Source organism: Rhinatrema bivittatum, chromosome 1, assembly GCF_901001135.1.
Source record: "Rhinatrema bivittatum chromosome 1, aRhiBiv1.1, whole genome shotgun sequence".
NCBI lineage: Eukaryota > Metazoa > Chordata > Amphibia > Gymnophiona > Rhinatrematidae > Rhinatrema > Rhinatrema bivittatum.
Window position 1 is genome coordinate 468949693 of NC_042615.1, and position 22319 is coordinate 468972011.

At 43.4% G+C, this 22319-nt stretch overlaps 2 protein-coding genes across 5 annotated transcripts in view; one reads left to right on the plus strand and one right to left on the minus strand.

Moving 5' to 3' along the window:
* The window catches only part of IFT74 (intraflagellar transport 74), a 584252-nt gene that overhangs the window by 177662 nt on the left and 384271 nt on the right, over positions 1-22319 (plus strand). The window lies entirely within an intron of this gene.
* Positions 8611-22319, minus strand: part of LRRC19 (leucine rich repeat containing 19) — a 79396-nt gene continuing 65687 nt past the window's right edge. For all 3 annotated transcript variants that reach the window (XM_029606433.1, XM_029606444.1, XM_029606423.1), the window contains exons 4-5: positions 16985-17197; positions 8611-9839 (exon numbers count right to left, since the gene is read on the minus strand). In XM_029606433.1, coding sequence (XP_029462293.1) covers positions 9505-9839; positions 16985-17197 — 548 coding nt within the window. In that variant the 3' untranslated portion in view covers positions 8611-9504. The remainder of the gene's footprint in view (positions 9840-16984; positions 17198-22319) is intronic.

The window sequence follows — 22319 nt, forward strand, 5'->3', positions numbered from 1 at the left end:
GTGTATTTGCTTCCCACTCCTGCAGGACCTCTCTGTCCTGAACCTGATCAGTCTGGGAACCTCCCTGACCTTGTCACCAGGATCAGGGCAGGCTGCACTATCCCAACCTCAGGGCATTGTCTCTAACGGCCTGGATGTTGAAAAGCTAGTATTGCAGCCCCTTGCATTGTCTGACGTTGTATCTTGAGTTCTGATTGCCGCCAGGAAGTCTTTGACTAGAAAGTCGTACAGTCTGAAGTGGAGGAGGTTTGCTGTCTGGTGTGAGCAGCATGGGATGGACCCGTTTACCTGCTCCACCCCAAAGCTCTTGGACTACCTTTTGCACCTGTCGGAAACTGGGTTAAAGACTAACTCAGTCAAAGTGCATCTTGGCGCCATTGGGGCTTATCATCCTGGAATAAATGGTACTCCCATCTCAGTACAATGCTTGGTTGGATGTTTCATGCGTGGTCTGCTTCACTCGAAGTCCCCTCTGCGTCCTCTGCCTGTTTCCTGGGACCTTAATGTGGTTTTGGCTCGCCTCATGAAGTAACCCTTCAAGCCTAACTGCATGTGTGACCTGAAATAACTGACCTGGAAGGTCATATTCTTGGTTGCAGTCACCTCAGCACGTCGGGTCAGTGAATTTCAAGCGTTGGTGACGTACCCACCTTCTATGAAGTTCTTCCACGATAGGGTAGTTCTCTGCACTAACCCTAAGTTCTTGCCTAAGGTGGTATCGGACTTCTATCTGAACCAGTCTTATCATCCTACTCACCTTCTTTCCCAGACTTCATTCGCACTCAGGCGAACGGGCCTTGCATACTCTGGACTGTAAGAGGGCCTTAGCATTCTACCTTGATAGGATGGCATGCCATAGGCAGTCCACACAACTCTCCATCTCGTTTGATAAAAACAGAATGGGAGTTGCTATAATCAAGCAGACCCTGTCTGCTTGGCTGGCAGACTGCATCTCTTTTTGCTACGCAATAGCGGGACTGCAGCTTGGGGGCCATATTAAGGCTCACTCCATCAGAGCCATGGCAACTTCAGTGGCCCACTTGAAAGCGGTCCCCGTGACGGAGATCTGCAGAGCTGCGATATAGAGTTCTCTTCATGTTCACTGCTCACTACTGCCTGGACAGAGACGGCCGACAAGATGATAGCTTCAGCCAATCTGTCCTCCGTAACCTTTTTCAGATCTAAACCCAATTCTTCTGCCTAGTGCCCTATTTTTTGGGTTCAGGCTGCCTTCCTCCATTACCAGCAGCACCAAGTTTGTTGTGCCTGTTGGCAGGTGTTTGGTGTCCTTTGGTCCTCTCCATTCAGAAACAGCCTGCAGCTAGGTATTCACCCATGTGTGAGGACTACAATCCTGCTTGTCCTAGGAGAAAGCAGAGCTACTTACCTGTAACAGATGTTCTCCTAGGACAAGCAGGATGATACTCCTCACAAAACCCACCCACTACCCCGTGGAGTTGGTTTTCATTTTAAGTTTATTTTATTTTTGTAATTCTCTGAAGGGGGACCCTTCGTGGCCATGCAAATAGTGGCATGCTGGGCATGCTCAGTGTGCCAGGCAAAGTTCTAGAAACTTTGACAGACATTTTCCGTGCTGGGCTCCATCTCATGATGTCACTCATGTGTGAGGACTAACATCCTGCTATCCTAGAAGAACACCTATTACAGGTAAGCAACTCTGCTTTATTTTGGGTTTTAGTGTGCTAAGCCCCATCTATAAAGTTCTTTTGCTTGTTAGTATATCAACCTCCATATTGTTTAGAAATTCCATTCCTCCCACAACTGTGAAAATATATTTCTTCGCTTGAATTAAAAACTAAAGGAGAAAGGGAACCTCCATTTTTATTTAATACCGCTTTCTTTCAAGGCTGTTGTCAAGTGTGTGAGATAACTTCATATATTTTCGTCTGGTGGTTTCTGAAATTTACAAAATCATTTCCTCTTATTTCCTTCATTGGTTCTTGCTTCTTATTAAAGGCATTAAAGGCTTCTCATTAAAGCCACTATTGTTCTTAGACCACTTCCAACTTACATTCTGAATCTGTATTCCTTTATACCTCTTCATGGAATAATAAATTAATAGTTTCATGTCTGTCGTGACTGCTGTAATGTCGGCCATTGTCATCTGTCCCATTGTTAATAGTAAATATATTCTTGAGAAGTGCCATAGTTAAAGATATGTAAAAAGTAATTAATTAAAATGTTTAGTATATATAACTTTTACAAATCTTATAATGAAAAAAGTATTTTTCTAGGTTGTAAGTTTTCCTGTATGGGAGTGTGTGGAGGTGAGGTCTTGATCGCTGTTGGTTAAACATACTCTTAGGGAGTCGATTTTCAAAAGTCCGTGCTTGCGTCCATGGGCACGCACACATGGATGCGGCTATTATCCCAGGACAAGCAGGATGCTAGTCCTCACATATGGGTGACGTCACCGATGGAGCCCAGCGCGGGAAATCTTTCTGTCAAAGTTTCTAGAAACGTTTGACTGGCCGTGTGAGGCCACTGAGCATGCCCAGCATGCTATGATATTCTCTGCACAGGTGTCTCTCTTCAGTCTTCGCTTTTCCGCGCTGCCTCACGCATCGCGGGACTGGAGCCGTTGCGTTCTTCACAAAGTCTTTTGTGACTGGAAAAGTCATATTTCTCGATATCCTTGATATTCTCTCTCATAGAAGTCTCTCGCAGTTTATTCTCACTGGCTGGAGTGTACCGTTTATTTGAATTCTCATTTTTCAAGAAATCCCTTCTCACGAATTCACATCCATCGACGGCCGTCTATCCCAAAATGGCGACGGGCTTCAAAAAGTGCCCTGTTTGCAATAGAAATATGTCGATAACCGATCCACATTTGGAATGGGTACTCTGCCTCGGAGAAAAACACGACGTGAGTACATATCCCAAATGTGCGGAGATGACAGCAAAAGGGCGGAATGCCAGACAGGAAAAGATGGAACATTTGTTCCAACTCCAGTTAATTCCCTCTCCTTCCAAGTCATCGAGGTCGTCTCCGGCTGGAGCGACCAAACGAGCACTAGTTAAAAAGCCGCGTCCGGACGGATCAGGTGATCACCCATCCTCACCATCGTCAGTGCTATCGACAAAGTCGGCGGACCATCTAAAGTCCAAACATCGACATCCGTCATCCTCCGCATTGATGTCCCAAGACAAATCGATGGCGAAGCGGCCACGAGAACAGGAAACACCGGCACCTTCGGCGCCTGGGCCGTTATCTCTGTCTATTCCAGACACTCCTCACACTTCATCGCAGGATGTCTCCTTATCGCCACCGCTTACAACTGCGATGACTCCATTAGTTGTACAGCCGGAATTGTCTATTTTAATAAGACAAGCGGTCATCCAGGCGCTTCAAGAGCAAAGCTGTTCCTGCGATTCCGCTGATGCCTCCAGCATCGATGCTGGTAGTAGTACTGATGCCGGTGCCTTCATTGACACCGAGGACACCGATCGATTCCATCACTACTACACCGAGGCTCTTGAAGTCATCGACATCGATTTTCGCCCATATTCCATCGGGCCCTTCGATGACGTTCCCTGTTCCATCGACGTCATGACTTCTGTGACACTTCCACCGATGACAACGTCGATGACAACCTCAATACCATCGAGGCAACCTTTATACGAGCCTCCAGAAGTTCAGGATTAGGCTTTCAATTGACGCCTTTTGCAAAGGTACCAGAATGTTATCGATAACCTACCATCTATGAAGCCACAAGACACTTTTACAGTATTTTCCATCGATGATCCACAGCCAGGCCCTTCAGGCCTTCACTTCCCTCCTAAATCAACACCGAAATCTCCTTACAGAGAAGACTCTGAGGATTCTTGGGATGAGCAGCACTCTGTAATTTCTTCTGAGGAATTCATGTCTGACCCTTCTTCTCCGGATCAGAAAAAGAAGTCACCCCCAGAGGATCTATCATTTTCCTCATTCATCCAAGGCATGGCTGACTCTATCCCATTTAAACTCACAGCAGAGGAAGATACCTTGGCACAAAGCCTTGAAGTTTTTACAGTTTGTTGTCCCACCCAAACAAGTACTGGCCGTGCCAGTCCATGAAGTTCTTTTGGATCTCCAACGACGAATTTGGGAACATCCATCTTCTGTTCCTGCAGTGAACAAGCGTGTAGACACTACTTACATAGTGCAGCCAGCTCCAGGCTACCAGAAACAGCAATTACCACACCAGTCTGTGATAGTGGAGTCGGCACAGAAAAAATCAAAACGTGTGCGCCCACACTCATCGACCCCCACCTGGTAAGGACCATAGATTCCTGGACTCATTAGGCAAAAAGGTCTATCAGAGTTCCATGTTAAACACCAAAATTTCTGCCTACCAGCTGTACATCACACAATACCAGAGGAACCTTTGGAAACAAATGGAAGAATTTGTTACCTCCTTACCCACACAATTCCAGGAACCAGCACAAGCTGTGATCAACAAGGGACTAGAAGCGGGTAAACATGAGGTGAGAGCAGTCTACGATAATTTTGAGACTGCTTCCAGAGCAGCAGCAGCTGGAATCGCTGCCCATAGATGGGCCTGGTTCAAGGCATCTGACTTCAGGACTGAGGTGCAGGAAAAACTTGTGGACCTGCCCTGTCTCGGTGACAATCTGTTCAGGGACAAGATTCAGGAAGCAGTACAACAGCTTAAGGATCACACTGAGACTCTACATCAACTGTCTCAAACCCCACAAGAGCCTGCTACTCAGTCTTCTCGTCGCCCTCCTCGAAGAGAAACCAGACGTTCTTATTACAGGCCACGCAGATACTACCCCCAGACTTCTAGGGGTAGGTCTACCAGACCACAACAATGCTCCCAGGCCAGGCAATCTAGGCCTGCTCGTCCACAACCTCCTGCACAGACAGGCCCTGCGGCAGGCTTTTGAAACACAGGCCAGAGAACAAACCCAACCTTTCAATCACAAGCCAAACCTACCAGTGGGTAGGTTTGGCTTGTGATTGGCAAAACATAACATCAGACCAATGGGTACTCTCCATAGTGTCTCGAGGCTACAAACTAAATTTCATCTCAATTCCTCCAGAATTTCAACCAACTTCTGCCCACAACAAACTTCTCAACTTCATCAACTACAAATAGAATTATCCACCCTTCTGAGAGCCAGAGCCATACAACCAGTGCCTCGGTCACAGCAGGGCAGAGGATTCTACTCCCGATATTTCCTCATTCCAAAGAAAAGCGGAGGCCTACGTCCCATCCTAGACCTCAGAAATCTCAACAAATTTCTGAAAAAAGAGAAATTCAGAATGGTTTCTCTAGGCACCATGCTTCCCCTTCTTCAAACAGGAGATTGGCTTTGTTCTCTGGATCTTCAAGACGCTTACACTCACATTCCAATATTCCCTCCTTATCGCAAATACTTGCGCTTCATGGTAGACCATCAACATTTCCAATACAGAGTTCTACCTTTTGGACTGGCATCTGCTCCAAGAGTTTTCACCAAATGTCTAGCAGTAATAGCAGGTCACTTACACAAAGAAGGTGTCCATGTTTTCCCATACCTAGACGACTGGCTCATAAGGAGTCGGTCTCAACAAGGAGCTCTTACCTCTCTAACACGGACAATTGCTCTACTTCACTCCATGGGATTCCTCATCAATTATCAAAAATCCCATTTCACTCCGTCTCACATGCTGCAATTCATAGGAGCAGAATTGAACACAGATCTAGCAAAGGCCATTCTACCTGTAGATTGTGCAGATGCCCTCATTCTACTAGCGAACTCCATTTCCTTACAGAAACAAGCGACAGCTCATCAGTTTCTGATATTGCTAGGTCATATGGCCTCCACAGTTCATGTTACACCTATGGCAAGGCTTGCCATGAGCGTTACCCAATGGACTTTAAGATCACAATGGATACAAGCCATTCAACCATTACATTATCCAATTCGCTTGACCCAACAACTAAGATCATCTCTACGCTGGTGGACAAACAAGGACAACTTGTGCAAAGGCCTACCGTTTCAGCAACCAGTCCCAAAGATAACTTTAACTACAGATGCATCTACCTTGGGTTGGGGAGCTCACATAGACAATCTCCACACTCAAGAGACTTGGACAAAACTCGAAGCAACATTTCAAATCAATTTCCTGGAGCTTCGAGCTATACATTATGTGCTGCATGTGTTCAAGGACTGACTTTCACACAAGACTGTTCTGATCCAAACAGACAACACAGTGGCCATGTGGTACATCAACAAACAGGGAGTTTCGGGCTCGTATCTCCTTTGTCAAGAAGCTGCACAGATTTGGGGCTGGGCCCTGAACCACTCAATGTTCCTACGAGCCACTTATCTCGCAGGCATTCACAATGTAGTAGTGGATCGACTCAGTCGTCAGTTCCAACCACACGAATGGTCCCTGGATCCTGCAGCAGCGACCAGGATATTTCAATATTGGGGACAACCAACGATAAACCTCTTTGCCTCACATCTGAATCACAAAGTGGACAAATTCTGTTCTCTACACAAACAGAAGAATCAGCCAGCCAAGGACGCCTTCGCTCACTCTTGGAACTCAGGTCTTCTATACGCGTATCCTCCGATACCGCTCATAACCAAAACTCTAGTGAAACTACAACAGGACAAGGGGTCCATGATACTCATAGCCCCATATTGGCCTCGACAAGTATGGTTCCTTACACTGCTAGACCTTTCAGTCAGGGATCCAATTCGTCTGGGAGTAGCTCCCACTATCATAACTCAGGATCAGGGTCGGTTGTGCCATCCCAACCTTCAATCCCTATCCCTGACAGCATGGATGTTGAAAGCTTGATATTACAACCACCTAATCGTTCGTCCAGTATATCTCAAGTGCTTATAGCTTCACGTAAACCTTCCACACGAAAGAACTATTCTTCTAAATGGAAGAGATTCACTTTGTGGTGCTCTGAAAAGAACATAAATCCTTTCACTTGCCCCTCAACTTCTCTACTAGAATACTTATACCATCTTTCAGAATCTGGTCTCCAGACTTCATCTGTAAGAGTACATTTAAGTGCAATCTCTGCTTACCATAATAAGATGGGAGATGCACCTATTTCCACACAACCTCTCGTAAGCAGATTTATGAGAGGTATAACTCACCTTAAACCACCAATTCGACCACCTGTCACAGAATGGGATCTGAATTTCATATTAACAAGACTCATGCGCTCTCCTTTCGAACCCATAGATTCTTGTGATCTTAAATTTCTCACATGGAAAACAATCTTCCTCATAGCCATTACATCAGCTAGAAGGGTTAGTGAGTTACAAGCACTTGTCACATATTCACCCTATACTAAGTTCCTACATGACAAAGTGGTTCTCCGTACACATCCAAAATTCCTTCCAAAAGTAGTTACGGAATTCCACTTCAATCAATCCATAAATTTACCCACATTCTTTCCAAGGCCTCATTCCCATCCAGGAGAAACAGCTTTGCATACCTTGGACTGTAAGCGTGCACTAGCCTTTTACATAGACCGCACTGCAGTTCACAGACAATCCACACAGCTCTTTGTATCCTACGATCCAAACAAACCGGGTAAAGCAGTGGGTAAACATACTCTATCCAATTGGCTAGCACATTGCATACAGTTTTGCTATGAGAAAGCAGGCCTTCCTCTTCAAGGGCGAGTAAAGGCACATTCAGTAAGAGCAATGTCAACCTCAGTAGCACACTATCGTTCAGTGCCAATCCTTGACATATGCAAAGCAGCAACATGGAGTTCTCTTCACACTTTTGCAACTCATTACTGCTTGGACAAGCAGAGACGACAAGATTCTGCCTATGGACAATCTGTCTTAAAGAACTTGTTTCCAATATAGTTCCAACTCCTTCTACATCCAACCTACTGTGATCTTCGGCTGACTCATATTCAACAACACAAACCCACTGTTGCCTCACTACAAAATGACTCCGCCTCTAGCTTGCTATTCACCCATATGTGAGGACTAGCATCCTGCTTGTTCTGGGATAAAGCAAAATTGCTTACCTTGTAATAGGTGTTATCCCAGGACAGCAGGATGTAGTCCTCACAGAACCCACCCGCCACCCCGCGGAATTGGGCTTCTGTCCTTTTATTTTATTTTTGCTAAACGTTTTTGCTATACACCAGACTGAAGAGAGACACCTGTGGCAGAGAATATAATAGCATGCTGGGTATGCTCAGTGGCCTTACACAGCCAGTCAAAAGTTTCTAGAAACTTTGACAGAAAGATTTCCCGCGCTGGGCTCCGTCAGTGACGTCACCCATATGTGAGGACTACATCCTGCTGTCCTGGGATAACACCTATTACAAGGTAAGCAATTTTGCTTTTTATAACATGCGCGTACATGTAATAAAATATGATTCCCGCAAGCACATGCGCGCCAGATTTTAATGTCCGTGCACGCATGTGCAGGCGGGTGGCGTTTTCTGTGCGCAATGGGGAGAATTTTCAAAAATGCGCGGCCACAGGAGTAGGGTTTTCCCAGTTCCCTCCCAATCCGCTTCAATTAAGGAATGGACTGGGAGGGAACTTCACTATCCAACTAACTACCCTTCCTACCTTTTCCTCTCTCCTCTCCTATTCTCCCCAACCCCTATTAGATATTTTTTTAATTTAATACTTACTGTTCCTTTGGAGCAGAAGTAACTCTGGCGCGCCGGCCGGCTTCCGGGGAGTGCTTCCCCAGGACAGGGTCTAATGGCCGCTGTCCTGGTCGGCCTTCCCCTCCCCGCCAGACCCTGCCCTGGCACTTCTGCACATATCAGGGGTTATACGTGTGGCTGGGCTGTTTCTAAAATGCACTGGGCACGCACACAGCCCAGCCACGCGTGTAACCCCCGGATTTTACACCTGCAGGCCTCTTAAAATTCGGGCTTTAGTTAAGATATTTTTCTCACTATGTTTTTTGAGCATGGAGGAAAAACAGTAGCATTTTAAGTGTGTAGAAGCATTAGTATATTGCTTTTTTCTAATTATAGGCCTTTACCCTTTTTTTTTCTCTTTTTGAGACTGCCAAAATGCAGTCTGTGATAGAATGCTGAGGTGTCTTCTCTAAATTTGCTGGAACGTTATAAAGAACAACTTGTATCCTGAGGAAGTACTGTTTCAGAAAAAATTCTTTAGAAGCTATTCTATGAACCTTTTAAACAAATGAATTAATTTTTTAAATATCTGTGACTATAGCACTTTTCATGAGTATCGTGTATTCTGTTTGTGCATATTAGCATTTTATTAAGGGGAGATAATCATAAAGTAGGAATGAGCAAATGCATGATTCTACAAACTTAATATGATTGTCACTAAAAAAAAAAAAATCTCATGCTTAAGTGTTTCCCACAGAAAGTTATATTTATATAAGTTTTTTGGGGAGTCCCCTTTTTTCATTCACCACATAGAAATTTTCTCTTATTGACTTGAGTTTGCTGTCTGGTTTTATTTCGTTCTTGCTTATGAATTATAATATCACATTTAACAGAGCTTTTAATTTTGAATGCTCATTTCCTGCATATCAATGTATCTGTCCTCAATAAATCCATCATCATCTATGGCAAATCCATGCACTTGTTCAAATACCACGATAGAATCATCTTCCTCTCTGTTTGAGATTTTTCTTTTCGGAAAGGAATTCATGTCTGTAGTAAACTCTTCTTCAAACATGTTCAGTGTATCTTCTTTCAGACGCTGATGATTGTAGCTCATCACATACTTGTACCAAGCTGGGAATTTGACAACCAATAAAATAAGTAATGTTGTAGTCAGAACAACTACAACAACTCCCACTAGAAATTTCCAGCTTTCGCCAGATGAAGGAATACCTTAAAGTAAAAAGAAATATTGTGAAATTTAGAATTAAGTGCAGTCTAAATAATACATTTATTGTGCACGTGCTATAAATAATATCTGCTATTAATGGTGATTGATTCTAAATGGTCAGAGAAGTTTTGAATGACAGATATGATTATTCTAAGAGGAATGTTGGGGTGATCATATCGGCTGATATTAAGGTTGGAAAACGGTGTGATAAAGCAATGGCAAGATCCAGAGAAATGCTAGGATACATAGGAAGTGGTAGAAGTAGCAAAAAAAGTGGAGAGAATAATGTCGCTTTACAAATCATGGCTGAGCCCATATGTGGAATATTTTGTCCATTTGTAGAGGCTCTGTCTCTGTAAGTATATAGATGAGTAGAGACAGTCAAGAGGAGGGCAGCCGAAAAGAAAAGATGGGAAGATATGACAGAAACATTCAAATGCTTCAAATATATAAATAATGTACGGTAGTCAAACATTTTTCAATAGAAAGAAAGTTCATACGAGGACATAGTATGAAGCAGAAGGAGAGTAGACTCACAAAAAGTGGTGGACACATGAAATAGACTTTCAGTGGCAATGTAAGAACAAAAACCAATGTCAAAATTTAAGAGAACATGGGCACAGAAAAGCTTTAGTTGTAGGGAAGTGAAAGTAAAGCTAGATTTCAAGTAGATTCTGATATACAATAGGAAAGAAATTGATGAGGCTAAATTAGTTTTTATGTGCTGTCATGTTGTTTCCTTTCTGGTTATTCCTGATTTTGAAGTTGCATCATCAAAACATTGAGAACTACTGTGGGTTCATAAGCCTCTCTAAAGATCAGCAGTTCAACTTAGTGGCACATATGGATGATGTCATCCTGACAGCATTGACATGGATATGTTTTTCAACTGTTTCCAGAAAATTCCTAGAGATTCCTCTGGGCATTCACGGTAGTATCCATGGTCATCCAGTGTACCTCATATGTTTGTTTTCCATGGTGAACGTCGATCATCTATTCTTTTTGTTGTAAGGTTCAGAGTTATTTTTCCTTCTGTATTTTTAGGGGTTTTTTCTTTCCCCTTTATTGTACTAGTTAAGCTTTTTGGTGATTTTCTAGGTTTTTATACTTGTTTGCCTTCCCTGTTAGCAGGCTAGCCTTGTCCTTGGCTTCTGAAAAGCCCTCTGATCACTACTTTCTTGTTTTTCCTTCATTCATCTTTATTTCAATGAAAATTTCTTCTTCTGATTTTGTGTTATTGATTTTTCTGACGAAGACAGAAAAGAAGCCCACTTGCTTCAAGAAATATCCAGACTGCGAGCAGGTGTTGATAACCAACCATCTCAAGACATGCTATAATTGTCTGGTCAAGGATCATGATGTATCCCACTTAGCATCTGCTCTGAGATGTCACCAGGGGCCTTACACAAGATGAGATTGTCTTATCTTGAGGAGATGAAGAAAAAGTCTGGGTCTTCTGAATTGGTGCTGAAGATGGAATTGAAGCACAAGGAATACACAACTTCACTGATTTCTGGAAGCAAGGAGTTGCTGAAGGAAACATTAACTACGGCACTGTAGCTTAAGGCCAAGCCCAAAATAAGGCAAATCTATATCTCCCAACTCATGCCAAGCATCGGACTCCAAACACTTGAGCATAGAATTGAAGAAAAATGCCAAAGACCCATCAAAGGACAAAGAATGTCAGTGTTCATCTGCACATCTCCAAGAGCATAAGGATACTGGAGTTTGGTCTCTGACTGTGCTTGGAGGGAAACTCTGCTTCTCATCCAGGGCACTTGCTGTCCCAGTCTACAGGTTCAGTGTTGAGTTTTCAGCATCTCTCAAGACACTCTGAAGAGAATCATCCCTCTTTCTGAACTCCATCAACATTTTGGCTCAATAGTTTTCAAGGAGGAACTCAGAAGCTAAATGACAGAGATGATTACTTGCCAAATGAAAAGTTAGCATTGACAAACTTGACTGTACTTGGAGAATTGTGTGATTTGCCTACTTTTGCCTACTTTATGGTGCCAAGTATCATAGCATAAATATTAAATTTTGAACATTGAGGTTTGATGTCAGCCTCAAGTACACTGAATCACAGCTAAATGGCCTTGGACAAGGAAGCCTTCCAGGGTTCTCAGTAATGATTGGCTCCAAAGTCATGAGAGATGACTTTGGGTGCCAAAAGGTGGTTGACTCTAGGAACATCATAGACCCAGATGCCATTCCCAGTATATACTAAGAGATTCTGAGTAGTCATTGAAGTCCCCTTATAGGTCAGAATAGGTTCTGAACAAGAAGTTTCAACAGATCACCTTTAGAACTCTTTTCCACAAGCAGTGAATAAGTCTCCTGAAGACTTCTGATTTTGTAATTTTGCTCAGGTAATGACAAAGGCCATTCCAATTGAGCTGTAGGTCGAGGTCAGCTCAGGGCATCCTTAGTTTGGCTTTCTCAAGTATCTGAATGCCCCAAAACTTGGTGGCTGTGCCGATTCACCCTCTCTATCATAATGTATGTAAGAGACTCCACACTCTGTTCTCTTGGTTGGGTCCCTCTCTCTCTCTCTCTCTCTCAAAGGTGATTCAATGAGTTTGAATTACCAAGAGTCTCTGATAGTGGAATCCATCATAAAACATGCATAGAAATCTAAGGATCATCCCACAGTGCCCTCTAGGACATGTTAGACCTACAACTGTTTTGAGAGAAGGCATTATCAGAATACTGTGCTCCACGCTTGCACAGTATCTTACCACAGTGGTTCTCAACCCAGTTCTCAGAACATATCTAGCTAGTCAGGTTTACAGAATATCCACAATGAATATGCAGGAGATAGATTTGAATGTACTACCTCTATTGTATACAAATCTATTTCATGAATATTCATTGTGGATATCCTGAAACCCTGACTGGCTACGTGTGTCCTGAGAACTGGGTTGAGATCCACTGTCCTCCAAGACCTACATGATCTAACATTTGTGCACCATTTTGGAGAGGGCACAGGAGTTCAGACTGCCTCCTTGAAGAGCAAAGGTCCCCAAACCTTTTGGGATAAGGGCCACATTTGCATTTTGAACAGCTGAGGGGGTTCCAGAGTAGGGTGGGAGTGGTGGTCCTTTGGAATTTCCAGAGCCGGGAGATGAATAAACCAACCAACCAAAATAGATATTGGACAATTTAGCACCTCCCAGATCATTAAAAAATGATTCTTAGCAAGGTACAACTGAAAAACAGCACAAATGATATACATTTAAACTTAATATTCTGAAAACATGAAAGTTCACTGACAGTTCACCCACAATCTCATTGCCTGATACAGATATTATTCTTGATCATATCCTAGATTTAAATAATTTAATTCTTGAGAAGGACTGCGTGCATATGTAGGTTTAGTGAAAGATGGTGGACGTTTTAAGACCCATTTTTAAAAATGCTTGGATGTGTCTAATAGGGAAGGGTGGCATAGAAGTTAAGATTATTTGACTTGAACAAGTCTTTCAGGTCATTACTGGCTTGTAATTCGACCAGCTCAAACTGATAAAAAGGCAGGGCTTCTTCTATATCAACTTCAAATGGATTTTGAGAAAGGCAAATATTTTGGTATGGGTATATAGTTTACAGAGTCTTTGCTGAACTCAGTCTTCAGCATTTTCAGTATCTCAAAGCCCTTTATTATTATTATTTTTTTTATTCTTTTCTTTTCTTTTTCTTTTTTTTTTTTTTACTGGAAATGAGACTCCTGCTGTTCAATGGACATCTATTGAGAAGTAGGAAAATCAGCCAGGTTTCCCTCCCTCACATGTTTTACAAGGAGCCTTTGTTTACTTTCAAATGCCTTTACATCTGACTACATCTCACATATAAGTTTTCCCTTGTCTTGCAGCTGTAATTTAAGGGAGTGCATGGAGACTGTACCATGGCCACACTCGAGGCCATCGTGGTATGTGGCCTCAATACCATCGCGGTGAAGAGCTGCCTCAATACCATCGAGGTGTGGAGCCGACATCGAGGCCATCGTACATGTTGGTCACTGATGCCACTCTTGACAAGGATGAGCACCATTAACAAGGGATCTCCATTGAGCGCCCTAGTCATCCTCAAGGCCATTGACTGCCGGAGCTCTTTTGAGAACCCTGAAGGTACCACTGAAGACCTCAGACGACAGGGCTTTCGGCCTTGGATGGATCGTGCTTCAAGGTCTCCTTGTAAGGCCAGGACTGGGGGACAGCAGTGGTGGTGATTGGACAGTTGTTGCTGGGGTCCTTCCATTGATTACTGTGGTGGCCTACCCCATCTGAGGGTAGCTGCTAGTGGTTGATTGATCGCTTCTGAACCTCAGCAATCAGTGATTGTAACGCATCTGTAGAGTAAAAAGTTTTTTTGGGCTCAGGATGCCCTGAATCCTGTTGCTTTCCTGTCCTTTCAGGAAGGGGAGAATTGATTGGGTTCTAGGACAACCCTTATGGGTTTCTCTCTGGACACCTGGTTGTCCACCCCTACAAGGGGTGTCCCTCGTTCTCCATTTCCCAGAGAAGGGATGTCACTGCTTCTGAGTAGTAGTTGCTCTCGGTTCCTTGTGGGCTCCGAAAGCCAGTCGAGTGGTAGTGCTCTCCTTAGGTCGTCCTAAGGCACAGCAGGTCTATTTCAAGAAGGAGTCATTCCAGAATAGCTCCCCGGTGATGATTAGGGGTTTCTCCTATCCAGGAGTCACCTTTTATACCTGCTGAGCTCAATGGGCATTTTTTGATAAGGACTACTATTGCCAGTCATTCTTATCACAGTGATCCTACCACAGTGAGGAGGTTTCTATTCCATCTAATTGCCAAGTATGCCTTTCAACCTATCGCCATATCCATGGCTGATGGGGTTGGGGATGAGGGACCTCACAACAGAGGTGCTGCTCTTTGGTTGCAGTCACTTCAAGCTATACTTCTCCATTTTAGGAATAACCCTGTCTGTGGACAGGGGAGTCCTGGTTCATGCAACGATTGTTCCATTTACTAGACAGTGTGCTTCCTTGGGGAAAGTATTTATTTATTTAGATATTTTATATACCGTCTTTCCATTTATATGTAATCATGGCTGAGATATTAATACCTAAGCCAGGTTCATGCAGTCTGTTCCACGATCACACTGACCCTGCCCTGGTAGCCTTAGAGTTTCCAGGCCAATGAAGAAATCCTGTTCAACAGGGGTCTGCACTTGTGGCACCCCGGCTTCCTGTCTCTTGGTGGTGTGTTTCTGGATTTCTTCCCTGGGGATTCGCTCTCAGTTTCAGCTGTTCTAAGCAGCCTGAGGGCTCTGTCTTAGTGGGTAATTCCCTACTGGAATTGGCAGTGAGTTATTTGCTTGGGGTTAAAATATGCAACCTAGCAATTAGTTCTTACTCCTGCAGTCCAGCGGTCTGCCTCCTTGTGTTCTTCGCTCCTTCTGACTTCCAGTTGGAATGTCGATGGGAGGGGAGGAAAAGCTAGAGCATTCGTACTATATGTTAGTGTATACCTACAGGGAAAGATGCAACACTTTTCCCTAAATTTTTGCCAAGTTCTGGCCAGTGCTGCCTTTAGCTTTTCTCACTTCACTAGGGTATTCTTAGTGCCTTGCTGCTTACCTGAACTATCCTGTAGGCAAGTTGGGGATAGCCCTGCCCTTAACAGGGTGCAGTATGGGTAAACTTCAGGCCTAAATTATCTCCCTGCTCGGGGGTTTGTGCTAGCGATCCTATTCAGAGATTGCTTTTCATCCCCTGAAACTCTTGATGCTGTTCTGCATGGTCAGCTATGTCTGGCTCGTAGGGTCTTTTACAGAACCTGCCATTGTTGCTGATTATTCTTCCAAGCATTGCTTGGGTTTTTCTGCTCTTTGTGCCTATCAGCCAAAAATGGGCATACATCTACAGATGCATTCTGTCCTTCAGATGCCAGTGGACTGCATTTTCTTTCTGGGGATTTCTTGGGCCCCAGTTGGCTTTTCGGTTGTCTTGTAACAGTGAAGGAAACTATGCAGTCTTCATCCAAGAGTCTTTCTCTTGTTTACATCTCTAGACTTTCTCCTGTATCCAGGAGGTTCTAGGCCTATTGTCGTCAGAGTTTCCTGATCGGAAACCCTGCTTGTAATGTTTTCCATGATGTGGAATATATTTCTTGCTCTCACTTGCATCACTCCTCTGCCTTAATTGCCCCGCTATGCAAGGGGTTTTGTGTCTCAGTCGTTTCTATGGTTTTCTCTTTGTAGAACCCAACTCTTTTCCTGTCTAGATCCCTTTGAGGGTTGGCTGCCTCACAGGCAAAAGGGAAAGAGATGGTGCCTTTAGCATGGTGCGGTTTCCTGCTTTCTCCTGCTCGAACAGTCTTTCACTTGGGAATCATCCATGTGTGAGGACTACCATCCTGCTTGTCCTTGGAGAAAGCAGAGATGCTTACCTGTAACAGCTGTTCTCCTAGGACAGCAGGATATTAGTCTTCACGACACCCACCTGCCTCCCTTGGGAGTTGGTTTCTCCATGTATTAGCGATATGATGGACTGAGGGACTCTGCCTAGAGGGCAGGGTGCTGACTTAGCTGCACATGCTCAGTAGGGCATGTCTGAAAGTTTTATAATCTTTGAGATCAAAGTTCCAGACCAGGGCTCCATCCGATGATGTCACCCATGTGTGAGGACTACATGGGTCACATCTTTATGTGAGGACTACCATCCTGATGTCCTCGGAGAACACCTGTTACAGGTAAGCAACTTTGCTTTCACGTTGCACGTATTCATATGAGAATTTCCTCGAAAGCCTGGGAAAACATGTCCATATTGGTTCTGTCAGGATGGCATCCCCATATGTGTAACTGATGAACTATTGCCTTCAGGGAACATCTATTATAGATAAGCAACTTTGTTTTCATGGGTTTTGAAAAACATTTCATAATATTGCCTGAATTTGTCTCCAGATCTTTGTAAATAATGTAGATGACAAGGCACATCATAGGCCCTTTTCTTACCTGGGAGCTTAGGGTTGGAAGTGGTAGAAAGGCTAAGCTTCTCTCCAGATTACTGATAAAGCAGTACTCTCCAGAGTACTGACAAAGCAAAGACTACTTTTGTAGTAGGCAAAGACTTTCCTTTCTCTATCTAATTTAGAATTGAAACAAGAAATTTAAATATACTGGGGTTTACCTGGCTGAGTGGAGGTGTTGCTAGCACTACTGATTTTAGAGGAAACTGTAGAAATGTGTTTGTCCCAGTTTGCAGGTTTCGTAGTTTGAAGTGAAGCTGAAATAACTTCAGATGAGTTATTTCTAGCGAGGCATCTTGTCTTGATATTGGCTATATAAATAGAGATGTTGGCTATGTCTTCTAGAGTAACACACATAGTGATAGTCTTATTTGCTGCAGGGCAAAGAAAAATAGATTTAGAGATTTGTATGCGTGCACATTATATACAGAAAACAATTATATGGCACAAACAACTTAGGATCTGCATTACGTTTCAGTCAAAATAAAATATAAAATATCTGTCAATCAGTTTGCTTGTGCTGTTTTGAAATGGTGTATCCCTTGCCCCAAGGATTATTTCTGCAACAAATGGAAAGGTATACCCCAGAAAAACTTGTATAAAAAGAACTGTGGAACTTTGGCTCAGTTTTTTAATTTAGTGCTTTGGGGAAAAAAATCCCATAGGGCTTTTGCTTCCACAATTCTTTTCTGTGGATTTCTTTTCATTGCTGAAATTGCATTGAATAGTGGACAAAAATTTCACTATTTAAAAATGATATAATGAATTTGACTTGTCAGGATATTTGTACTTTTTTTTGGTTTATTTTTTTGAAACATGAATTTGTTCCTGAATTTAAAAGCATATACAGACTGACATACGTTGAAACCCTGTTTATGTTATTAAATGTTAAAGAGCTATCAGAGAATTGAAAAAAGTTATTTAAATATTGTCAAATGTCTGGGTACTAAAACAGAAAAAAATTGAAAATAGAGCACAAAAGATTTTTTAAGCTCCATGTGTCATTGTACGGCAAAATTATTACACGGAATAAACATTTCATCTCAATACAGAAGTTTTATTGGGTTCTTAATGAAATTTGTGCAGTGAGATGAAATGCTGAGTGCTTATGATACTTTCACTTTTTATGATATTACAGGCAGTCAAAGTTCTTCTGTCAGACTCCTAGTCTTCATGCCCACCCTCCCAACTCCTTCACTCACCATGTCTCCCAATTAACAAGAGATCTAAATACTGGATTTGCAGGCAATGGAAACTATATGATCTATAGAGGACAGGGACATTTAGAATACATGCTCTCTGTGAGCCCGAATTCGTTCTGATGTGATACAAAGTAAATTTATTCCAGCATATTGATGGCACGGGAGAAAGCGGTAAGAGAAATCTAAAAATCTGGTACGCATCACTTTTAATTTAAAAATGCATGTTTCTTTATAGTATAAAAGAGATCATTAACCTGTTTTTTTTCTGTCTTGTGACTGATTATGAAACAGATATCTTGGATATAGTACTAGTTGATTTAGTTTCAATTTCTCATTTTTTAAATTCTTTTATAGTAGACTATAGGCACCTATTCAAAATGCAGTCATCATCAACATCTAAAGAGAGCCTTTTTGAATGCAGAGGATGATTTGGTTTAAAAAGCTTCTGTTTAGGTGGTGCTGATGACACTATAATTGAGTGCCAAAATAAAAAAAACTAAAAAGCATTCAAAAAAATAAAAATTTGCAACAAAATAAATTAATGTTATCCCTGGACAAGCAGGATGCTTGTCACTGACAGAGCCCTATTGTGGGAAAACTTTCTGTCAAAGTTTTTAGAAACTTTTGACTGGCCTTGTGAGGCCACTGAGCATGCCCAGCATGCCATGATATTCTCTGCCTCAGGGGTCTCTCTCTAGTCTTCGTTTTTCCGCGCTGCTGAAAGCATCGCGGATCAAGGAGTCTCGTGAGTTTTTCCTCACAATATACCTGACTGAAAAGTCGTCAAATTCTCAAAAATTTTCTCCCATAAGGGATCTCTCTCAGTTTTCCACCGGTCGGTGAGTAAACTTAGTCTCATTTTTACTTTTAGTAAAAACTTTCTCTCAGTTTCTTTTCCCATTTTTGTCTCGACAGCTGTCAACAGAAAATGGCTTCCAGATTTAAAAAATATCCGGTTTGTAAAAGAACAATGTCCATAACAGATCCACACCTAGAGTGTGTTATCTGTCTAGGAGATAAACACGATGTTTCATCCTGCCCTCAATGTGAAGAGATGACTCCTAAAGGAAGAAAACTTCGACAGGAGAAGATGGAACATCTCTTTCACCTTCAGCTCCTTCCTTCTCCTTCTCCTTCAACATCAACGAAGTCGTCCCCGGTGGGAGTTACAAAGCGGATTTTATTGAATAAATGTCTGGAGGGATTGGGAGATCATCCATCGCCATCGATGGCATCGATAAGGTCGGTAGTCGAGCATCGACCAAAACATCGTCACCGACATTGACACACATTGACTCCAGCGACACCCCTCTCTCCGGAGGAACCGACCACTAAATGGCAAAAATCTCAGGAAACTCCACTACCTTCGGCGCCGGGGCCTATACCTGCATTGATCGAACCTCCACAGGGCTCTGCGGATGTGATATCGACGCCTACACCGCCACCGCGTACAGCTGCTCTGACTACACCAGCTGTATCGCAGGAATTGTCAGATTTTATCAGACAAGCGGTACTCCAGGCCCTGAAGGAACACACACCTATTCCAGCGACTATGCCGGTGCCATCACCGATACCGGTGCCGTCACCGATGCTGGTTCTTGAACCGATGCCGGTACCTTTGCCGATGCCGGTGATTCCACCGAAGTCAGTAACTATACCGATACCGACGATTCCATCGATGCCGTCACCTACAACGATTCCAGTTAAGGTGATGCCGGCACGACCACCGAAGATAACGACACCATAGTCTATTCCATTGCTGTCACCATCGATGCCAATCTCTCCCGGGGACCCGGGACGTCCAGAAATGGCACTCTACCAACTTCTGATGAAGAGATTCGATGAGGTGGCCGGTGCACTTCCTCCCAAACCGGGAAAAGAACACCTGGATGACTCACCATTGGAATATCCACAACCAGGAGTAGGTAGAGTCTGTGCAGAAGAAGTCCAAGAGGATTAGACCACATTCCTCAAATCCCCCAGGAAAAGATCACAGATTTTTAGATTCCCTGGGGTGCAAAGTCTGTCAAGGGGCCATGTTGAATTCCAGGATATCTTCATATCAATTATACATGACCCAGTACCAAAGAAATTTGTGGAAGCAAATGCAGGACTTTATTCCATCACTTCCATCACAACATCAGGAAGCAGCCCAAATGATCATTCATAAAGGGCAAGAAGCAGGCAAACACTAGGTCCGTGCGGTCTATGATGGTTTCGAGACAGCTTCAAGAGTGGTGGCATCGGGTATAAGTGCCAGACGTTGGGCATGGCTTAAAGCCTCGGATCTCAGGCCTGAGGTCCAGGACAAGTTGGTAGATCTTCCATGTCTTGGAGATAACCTCTTCGGGTCCAAGGTACAAGATGCAGTTGCTCAATTAAAAGAGCATACAGAGACCCTAAGACAGCTTTCATCGATCCCACAGGATCCACCTATGCAGCCAATTCGTAGGCCTCAAAGGAAGGATTCTAGAAGACTTTTCTATAGACAGAGGCGGTATTACCCCCCTACATCTAGAAGCAGGTCTGCTAGGCCGCAACAAAGGGCTCAGCCTAGACCATCCAGACCTCAACCTCCACCACAGACTGGTCTGGCTGCTGGTTTTTGAGGCCATTTCCAGGGAACACAGCCATCTCTGCAATCTTCATCCAGAGCTTCCGGTAGGAGGCCGAGTATCCTCCTTTTACACCCATTGGGTTCAAGCCTTCCTGTAACTAAACCAACTCCAGCTTGGTTAAAGAATAGGTCATGGATATTAGACTGGTAACTAGTCAATCTTCAGCAAAGTCACTATGACAGCACCGTTATTGTTACTGAGTTACTCCTTCCGCTGCTAGCGTTTTCTTCTCCCCACCCCAGTACCCCTGTTTTATTGTAACTTTCTTGCAACTTGTTTTTTGTTAAGGTTATTGTTTCTTGTCACACTGTTCATTGTAAACCGATCTGATATGATATTTTTCATGAAGGTCAGTATAAAAAAAGTATAAATAAATAAATAACAACAGACCAATGGGTACTTGCAATCATATCTCAAGGTTACCAACTCAATTTCCTCTCAATTCCAACAGATTCTCCTCTGAGACCTCTTTCTCTCAGCGAAAATCACATAATCCAATTGCAAGTAGAATTATCCACCCTTGTGAAAGCCAGGGCTGTAGAGCCAGTGCCCCGGACTCAGCAGGGCAGAGGATTCTATTCCCGTTATTTCCTCATTCCAAAGAAAACCGGAGGCCTATGTCCCATCCTAGACCTCAGAAATCTCAACAAATTTCTGAAGAAAGAAAAGTTCAGGATGGTGTCTTTAGGTACCATACTTCCATTTCTTCAAACAGTGGATTGGCTTTGTTCTCTGGATCTTCGAGACGCTTACGCTCACATTCCAATATTCCCTCCTCATCCCAAGTATCTGCGCTTCATAGTAGGTCATCGACATTTCCAGTACAGAGTACTTCCATTCAGACTTGCCTCTGCTCCCAGAGTATTTACCAAATGTCTGGCAGTAATAGCAGCACACTTGCACAAGGAAAGTGTCCATGTTTTTCCCTACTTAGATGACTGGCTCATCAGGAGTCAATTTCAACAAGGAGCTCTAATTTCTCTCAGTCGAACAATTACTCTACTTCACTCCATGGGCTTTCTCATCAATTATCAAAAGTCCTATCTTACTCCATCTCACCTGCTTCAATTCATCGGAGCAGAATTGAACATCATCCTCTCAAAGGCCTTTCTACCCGAGTATTGAGCAGAAACACTTTCCTTACTGGCAAACTCGCTCCACTCAAAGAAACAAGCAACAGCTCATCAGTTTCTAACCTTACTAGGCCACAAGGCCTCCACAGTTCATGTCACTCCTATGGCAAGGCTTGCCATGAGAGTAACCCAATGGACATTACGATCACAATGAATCCAAGCCATTCAACCACTGTCCTCTCTAATTCAAGTAACCCACCAACTACGTTTATCTCTACTTCCGTGGGTGAACAAGGACAATTTGCGCAAGGGCCTTCCTTTCCGACAACCAGTCCCACAGATAACTTTAACTACAGATGCATCCACCTTGGGTTGGGGAGCTCACATAAACAATCTCCAAACCCAAGGTACTTGGACAAAACTCGAAGCAACATTTCAAATCAATTTCCTGGAACTTCGAGCTATACGTTATGCGCTGCGTGCGTTCAAGGACTGCCTTTCACACAAAACTGCTCTGATCCAAACGGACAACACAGTAGCCATGTGGTACATCAACAAACAGGGAGGTACGGACTCGTATCTCCTTTGTCAAGAAGCTGCACA